Below are 7,913 nucleotides of genomic sequence, written 5' to 3' on the forward strand. Positions count from 1 at the left end.
GTGTGAGAAACAATGCGCTCTCTCTCTCTCTCTCTCTCTCTCTCTCTCTCTCTCTCTCTCTCTCTCTCTCTCTCTCTCTCGAGGCTTTATGCTGTATGTTAACCGATTGGCTGTTTCTTAGTTCTGTGCGCCCTGTACGGTGGAATATTTCTCGTCTTTACGCGCATCTGGACGCGACTCTCCCCGCGTCAAACCCGCACGGACGGACGGATCATGAGGTCTCCGGGGGTCTGCATCGGTCTACGGAGCTGCTGGGTCACGGACGGGATTCGGTAATACGAACACCCCGCTTCATCTCACCCCACACCCACGCGGACAGAATCTGGGTTTTGCGCACTTGGTGATCCGGCGGTCCCTCCGAGCGCTGCTGCTGCATTCATTCGGGATTCCTTCGGGGCTGCCGCGCACGTCCCGGTTCCGCGATGGTTCTGTGTCACCTGCGCGTCTGATGAGTCCGCCCGCATCGGCAGCAGCATGTCCTCGCGGAAGATCTCCTCCGAATCCTTCAGCTCCATGGGCTCGGACTACCTGGAGAGCCCCGGGGAGGACGGAGAGTGCCCGTTCTCGCGCGTCTTCTGGAACGGCAGGAGCCCCGTGGAGACGCTCTCGTGTCCGTTCGAGGACGCGGCCGTCAGCAGGAGGGTCGCCCGGCGTAAACGCGTCAATCTGGACTCGCTCGGGGAGAGTTTGAGACGCCTCACTTCACCGACGGTACCGAGCCTTACCTTACATTCAACACTAACCCATCCACAACACACACAAGAGAGTAATGCACATGTGCTATATATATATATATGCACGTCTTCCTCACCATCTATCTATCTATCTATCTATCTATCTATCTATCTATCTATCTATCTATCTATCTATCTATCTATCTATCTATCTATCTATCTATCTATCTATCACACATATACATATATACGCAAATGTGGTCCAGCTGTTTCCTCTTCAGAAACTCAATGAATAATGTACATAGTTATAGATATATATGCAAATATATGATGTATGTGTTTGCATATATACATACTGTATGTAAATGCTATAAATATGTAAATGATGCTTGTTTCTTAAGAGAAAATGGAGTGGGTGTATATATAGCATAAAATCACAGATGATATATAGTGTATGTTTGTGTATAGATGGATGGATAACAGGCTATACATACACATAGTATATATATATATATAGGCATAAAACCTGTTTTCCTGTAAAAAAAAAAAAAGAAAAAAGAAAAATCATAGAATATACTATGTATAGATAAACAGATGGATTGGTGGTATCTATCTATCTATTTTTCTTTCTATCTCGTAAATCTCCTCTGAACAACAGAACCGGTGACAGTGCAGATGTCTGAGAGTCCGATCCCTCACACCGTCTTACATTTATAGTGTGTGTGTGAATGGAGAATCAATGTAGAGCGTGCTGTGGTTGTTCAGGCCCTGCTGTGTTATGTGTGTGTGTGTGTCAGCATGTATTCTTACATATTCATCCTGTCTCGTGTGGAGCAGAACAGTACTGAGCACGTTCAGATGGATGCGTGTGTGTGTGTGTGTGAAAGGGCAGGATAAACTCTCGGTAAACTGGTCCCTGGTGAGTTTGGGTCTCAAAGAAACACACACACTGTACCGCAGAGCTGCGATAGTGCATGTATCTCTACATCACTCTGGCGGATTTACTGTGTGTGTGTGTGTGTGTGTGTGTGTCTGTGTGTTGTAGATAGGCACTTGAAAAATGTGGTTCATAGCAAACCAACTGCTCCAATGGCATGAATCCAAAATGTGTGTGTGTGTGTGTTTTAGCTGGATTATATATAAAACAGTCAGACCAGCTGTATACTGACATAAATGCATGTTTTTTCATGCACTAGTCAGGTTTGAGATTTTGCTTCAGACTAGTGTAAAGAAAGCATCCAAAATTCACTTTTAAGTGTTTATTTTATTACATTTCGTCTGTGCATCTGTAGATTTCAATTACAGTACACATCTTTAAAGGCTGTTTCTTAAATGTATTTCTTTTTCTTCTAATTTTCCACTTCAGCAGCACCAAACTCAACAGTTTTATTCTTATTTATATTATGAAGGTTTTTACTGAGGGGGTGTGTTCATATATCATTTGCAAGATATATTTTTAACATTTTATTCCTAAAACATGTTGATTTCTTTTTTTTCAATTTTACGATAAGCCTCCGTTTGCACACATTAGTTAATTACATTAGTTAACATGAACTAACAATGCAAGTACTTCTAAAGCATGTATTTCAACATTTACAATTATATTATTGAAACCTGTGAGTTGAAATCATGCCTGTCCTGTTTGGGCATTAGACAAAACAAATGTTCACTGAACGCACACTAACACGTTCTTTAGAAGATAACATTGATCCTTTGTTTGTTGTTTGTGTGATCGAGAGATTTACACTGAGTTCATAGAGCTCTGAAAACAATGTCATCTGCCTACATAGACAACACAGATACTCCTCCTGATGCAAAGACTGATCCCAAAGGTAGACGGGGACTTCACGATGCTTTCTAGAACTAGTTTAAGCCGAAATCTAAGATATTGTTGCATGAAGGCAATTCCAACATGCATTGCAGCAAGCTCATTGGAAAAATGCTTTTGAAAGAAGTCTTATTTGATCAAACATACAATTACAATTTCTGTAATAATATTCTGTTTTAATATGTTTTAAGATACAATTTATTTCTGTGATGCGCAGCTGTATTTTCAGCGTCATTACTCCAGTCTTCAGTGTCACATGATCTTCAGAAATCATTTTAATATGCTGATTTGCTGCTCAAAAACATTTCTGATTATGTTCAAAACAGTTGTGCTGCTTCATGTTTTTGTGGAAACTGATAGATTTCATTTTTCAGGATTCACAGATGAAATAGAAATAATTTGAAATATAAATCTTTTGAAACATTATAAATGTCTTTGTTGATAATTGAATGCATCGTTGCTGAATAAAAAAAATAATTTCAGAAGACTACACAAAGCATAATGAAAATGAAGCCACTTTAAAGACCAGAAAGATTTTTTGCACTGTGACATTATTTTCAGAACAATCAAGGTAATTTTCCCCCACCTTCTCATTACCATAATGCGTTTTATTGTACTTCTTATGATTCTCTGCTGTGTTACGTTAGTATAAATCAGGTTTAGTTTCTCCAGAGAGAGAGAGAGAGCGACCGCTGTGAGATTACTAAAGCAGATTTGGCCAGGTAAAGGTGGATTTGAGCTATTATGAGCTTTCCTGAAACAAGGAGGATTTTGATTGGAATATTGTTGCCGTGGAAGCGTGATAAAGGCAGTTGATTGGATGAGGCTTAATGGTGTATTCTATTACAGGTAGATCAGCACTCTAAATCCCTTTAAAAAGGGCCAAATCACACAAACACGGCACAAACAGACAAATCCAATAGAGTTTACCATCACTCTTTACTCCATTCAAGATGTGCAGAACTTAGTTTAATTAGCTAGAACTTAAACTGCAGCTTTGTGGGAATTATTACTGAAAAAAAAGTGGTGTAGAAACTATTTTCAATCAGAAACTGCTGGTAAATTGGCAAGTAAGTGGCAAGTAACACACTGAAGTAGTATGTTCTTGCAAAACGTACTCCAGGTATTTTTGTTTTATTTAAAACACTTTTTACAGTCTACATTTTTAATATGTGTGACAACCAAAGGAATCTAAGAATTAGTAGTCTATGTCTCAAATCATAGTATGTTAAAAAACATTATGCAAAAGATTCCCGGATGGTCTACTACTTCCGGTTAGAATTCGAAGTGCAGATCGATGCGCACTCTAATGGCTAATATTGCCCACAACACATTGCGCGATGGACGAGGATTCAATTAGAACTACAAACACGCATTAAAAGTGTTAAAAACTACAAACATGGTGGATACGCGACCAACGGGCAGTAATGGTGCGTTCAAGTCATGTCGGATAGATCGTATTTACGAGTTGAACGCACATGAACGCCACCACAAAGTCGTTATTACGAGTGCGAAACTCGAAATTTTCTTTAAGCCCCGAGTTTCCGATTTGGGGGCGTGTCAATGAGAAACATGGCGGAATCGATGGATGCAACGTCTGTAATTGATGGTAAATTTTTGTTTAAATTGATAGTTTAGTTGTCCTATAAACTTAAATTGGTCATGTTCTTGTTACGCAGCTGAAATCCAAGTAAAAAAATGCAGACCCTGTTGTATTTTCTTGTCATTTATTAAAAGAAGGTACACCGCCATCTTGTGCCGACTAAACTGACTTGAACGCACCTGATGTCGTAATTACGATTTGTCAACTCGTAAGTACGAACGTCCCAGGAGGACTTGAACACAGCAGTAGATAAACGGATTTGAGTGATAAATAATCAATGTCTAACCTGATGAAAAAATATAAATGTAATGTGCATTTGTTGTTGCCGTAACGCAATCTGCACTTTTCACGGAATTTCTAAATTCTAAATTTCTAATTTCTAAATTCTAAATTTCTAAATTCGCTTACTAAATTTACTCATAGAACAGACGTTTGAAGGAGAGTGGGAACGATTTTGATATTTCAGGTAAAAAAAAAAATAATACATACAGTTGCTTTAACATTTGATTTAGTTGTGTCTGATGTTTTTTGAATCCGTTTGAATTAGATCCTGTGAAAGGAGCTCTAGAAGCAGAGCAGTGTTTGGACAAGTGAGATGCGAGTGCTGTTGTTTACCAGTTAAATCGTGTCTTTATAGTGTCACTCGTGAATCTGGGTCGAACAACTTCTGACTGCATTGTTTTTCTTCTTTTTAGACCCAGACGATTCAGCTGGCCCTGCAGAGGACGGTGGAGTTTTACAGACAGAGGGAAATCAGGTACATCACGACATGTCAGCTGTTTCTCTTAGACAGTAATGAGAAAATAGAGTTTCAGAAGAGATAACAACCATGTCTCAAAATATGCTAACACACCAAAGTCTGCAAACAAAAGACAGAAGTCTTAATATGAACTCGCATATTATCTTTCCGCATAATTTTATAGCTCTATCCACCTTAGGTTTAACGTAAGAATGGGCGCGGCTTTTTGTAATTGAATGTGCGAGACATCCGGTGACACATTTACGTGTCCTTTATGCTGCTTGATTTTGCAAACTGGCATTTGTTATCATATAATTTTAATGTATTATCATAATCATAAACACACTGGTTTGCAATTAGTTTTACTCTTTATTGCGCTTTGATATTATTTACCTGTAGCGGCTAATGAATCGGAAGTCTCGCACATTCACAGGAAGTAGTTTAACGTTACTTCTGCTTTGCAAAATAAGGTGGATGCTCTTACAGTACAGTGAATTTTTGACACCAAATTCACATTTAAAACGAATTTCATGTCATGTGATGCAAAATAACAAAACAAAGTAACCCATTTTGAACACTAGATCTAATGATTAATCGTTTCAAGCCTAACAGAAGTTTTAGGTTTTTAATCAAAAGTTGTTGCTTGTAAAATGTGTGCGGTTTTCGTTACAATAAATGACACTTGGTTTGAAATTTTGTACAAATGCAATGACAAAAGCAAATCTCAACTGCTTGATTTAAAAAAAAAAAAAGTTTTTTATTTCAGCTCATATTGTATCTATATTTATTATATAAAAATAAATATATAAGTATGTCTAAATGTATCCTCATACAGTGCACTCATGTAAATCAATATATACTAGCCTATATATCGAATTTTTTTTATTTCGTCCAAAATGTAACTATACTATAACCCAGCTCTTTATATAAAGTTAGATATATACGTATGTTCAACAGAATATTCACATATATAAACTATAAAGCAAATCTCATCTGCTAGATTGTTTATATTGTCATAAAATTTTACTGTATTATCACCCAGCTCCGATCTGCTAAATGCAACTAAAAGATTTTCTGTAAAGCTGCTTTGAAACAGTGTGTATCGTGAAAAGTGCTATACAAATACATTTATCTTGACTTGACATGCAAACATTTATAAGTGTCCAAATACGTTTTGGGGTCTCGTTTATTTCTATTTTTATTCATCCATAGGAATATCTTAGACAAAGTTGAAATGCAAATGTAAATGGATGAAATCAAGACCTTCAGTTCTCCTGAGATATGAAAGAGAAACCTCTGAGCTATAATATTTTCTTTTGATATTTTGGTTTCCCTTTTTTCTAACTCTTACCCTGGTAAATGTTAATCAATCTCTCTTTCTCTTGCAGTGGACAAGAGTTTGTACGAAGCTTGTCAGATGAGCAGAAGTGTTTGTTTGAGAACTCTCGCTGTGACAGCCAGACTGACATCTCAGGAATACTGAAATACACAGCATCTATTTTAGGTAATTACACACTAGGGCTGTGCAATAAATAGACATCTCAATATGACCTTGTGCAATATTAAACCTTAAAATGCTGCAATTTAATTTAATAAATACATTATATGTCATGCATACTTCAGAGTATACTATGCATACTCAAGCATGCATGTGACTTTTTTTATGTTGGCTCAATATATATATATTTGTTGTCTGCAAAGTGGTCACTTTTAGCATGCACTGACAACACAAAGTGCTTTAGCTTTATTTTGCATCATAAACGCAATGTTTCTCATGATTTTTTGACCAAATCATGCCGCTTTAGTGCACACACACAAAACGGCAAAACTTTGACCTCAATACACACTCACTGACACTTTCCTAAAAACTCCCTCCATTGCTGCAGTCTCCATTCCCGAGCTGTTGCTAAGATACTAACTCTGCCATCCCTAACGAGAACACATTTATAAATAAACCGCAATGAGCCATTTGAACTGAGCCCTGCCCAGCTAAACCTACTGCGCATCTCGCTTTTATGCTGCAGAGCCACAGCGTTTCACGACGCGCTTATACTGCAGCTATTGATTATTTTGGTAATCGATGGTTTCGCTGGGGGCCAGACCTTTAAACTTTCCATCTTTATGTGAAAGCATGTTTATAAAACAGATGCTTCTGCTAAATACAGATTGCATGAGCCGTGTTCATTCCGATGTAAATGTCAGTAATAATCTGTGACTGTACGTTCCATATTATAACGCAATGCTGCTACGTTTATAAAAGCAATAAGCCACTCAACGGCATGCCGTATTACCTCTCAAGTGCTGCATTGCTTTTACTCAAAGGTTACTGCATAATACAAATATGAATTCATTTTAATATACACCACTGTTCAATTGTTTGGGGTTGGTAAGATTTTTTAAATGGTTTCAAAAAAAGTCTCTTTAGTTTGGAAGCTTGTTTCTACCATGGACTAAAAAAATTATAAAAGGTAGTTGTGATTTTTATCTCACACTTCTGCAGTTGTGAGTTTACATCTCGCAGTTCTGACTTTTTCCCCACAGAATTCTAAGGTAACATTTTGCAATTTTGACTTTTTTTATTTTTTGGGGAATTCTGAGTTTATATCTCAAAATTCTGACTCTTTTTTTTTTTTTTTTTTAGAATCCAGAATTGACATTTTGCAATTTTTGTGTTTTTCCTGCTGAATTCTGATTTTACATCTTTTTTTAAAAAAATGTCCTGCTACAGAATAAAAAAAGGGGTAATTATGACCTTTTATGTCACAATTCTGATTTTGTTTCTAGCAATTTATATCTCACAGTCAAACTATTATCTCACAATTCTGAGAGGAATGCCAGAATTGTGAGATAAAAAGTTGCATTTACCTTTTTTACTTTTTATCCTATGGTGGAAACAAGCTTCCATACTTATGCTCACCAAGGTTGGATTTATTTTATTAAACACACAGTAAAATCAATAATATTGTGAAATATTGTTACAATTTAAAATAACTTTTTTCTATATGTATATATATATATATATATATATATATATATATATATATATATATATATATATATATATATATA

General features: G+C 36.7%; 1 protein-coding gene across 1 annotated transcript in view; it reads left to right on the forward strand.

Annotated features, from left to right (window-relative positions):
* The first annotated feature begins 98 nt into the window (after positions 1-98).
* Positions 99-7,913, forward strand: part of LOC107566890 (guanylate cyclase soluble subunit alpha-2-like) — a 34,262-nt gene continuing 26,447 nt past the window's right edge. Inside the window, exons 1-3 of the mRNA XM_016252452.1 lie at positions 99-711; positions 4,801-4,862; positions 6,233-6,348. Coding sequence (XP_016107938.1) covers positions 475-711; positions 4,801-4,862; positions 6,233-6,348 — 415 coding nt within the window. The 5' untranslated portion in view covers positions 99-474. The remainder of the gene's footprint in view (positions 712-4,800; positions 4,863-6,232; positions 6,349-7,913) is intronic.

The sequence above is a fragment of the Sinocyclocheilus grahami genome, unplaced genomic scaffold (genome assembly GCF_001515645.1).
Source record: "Sinocyclocheilus grahami isolate Dianchi unplaced genomic scaffold, SAMN03320097.WGS_v1.1 scaffold1110.1, whole genome shotgun sequence".
NCBI lineage: Eukaryota > Metazoa > Chordata > Actinopteri > Cypriniformes > Cyprinidae > Sinocyclocheilus > Sinocyclocheilus grahami.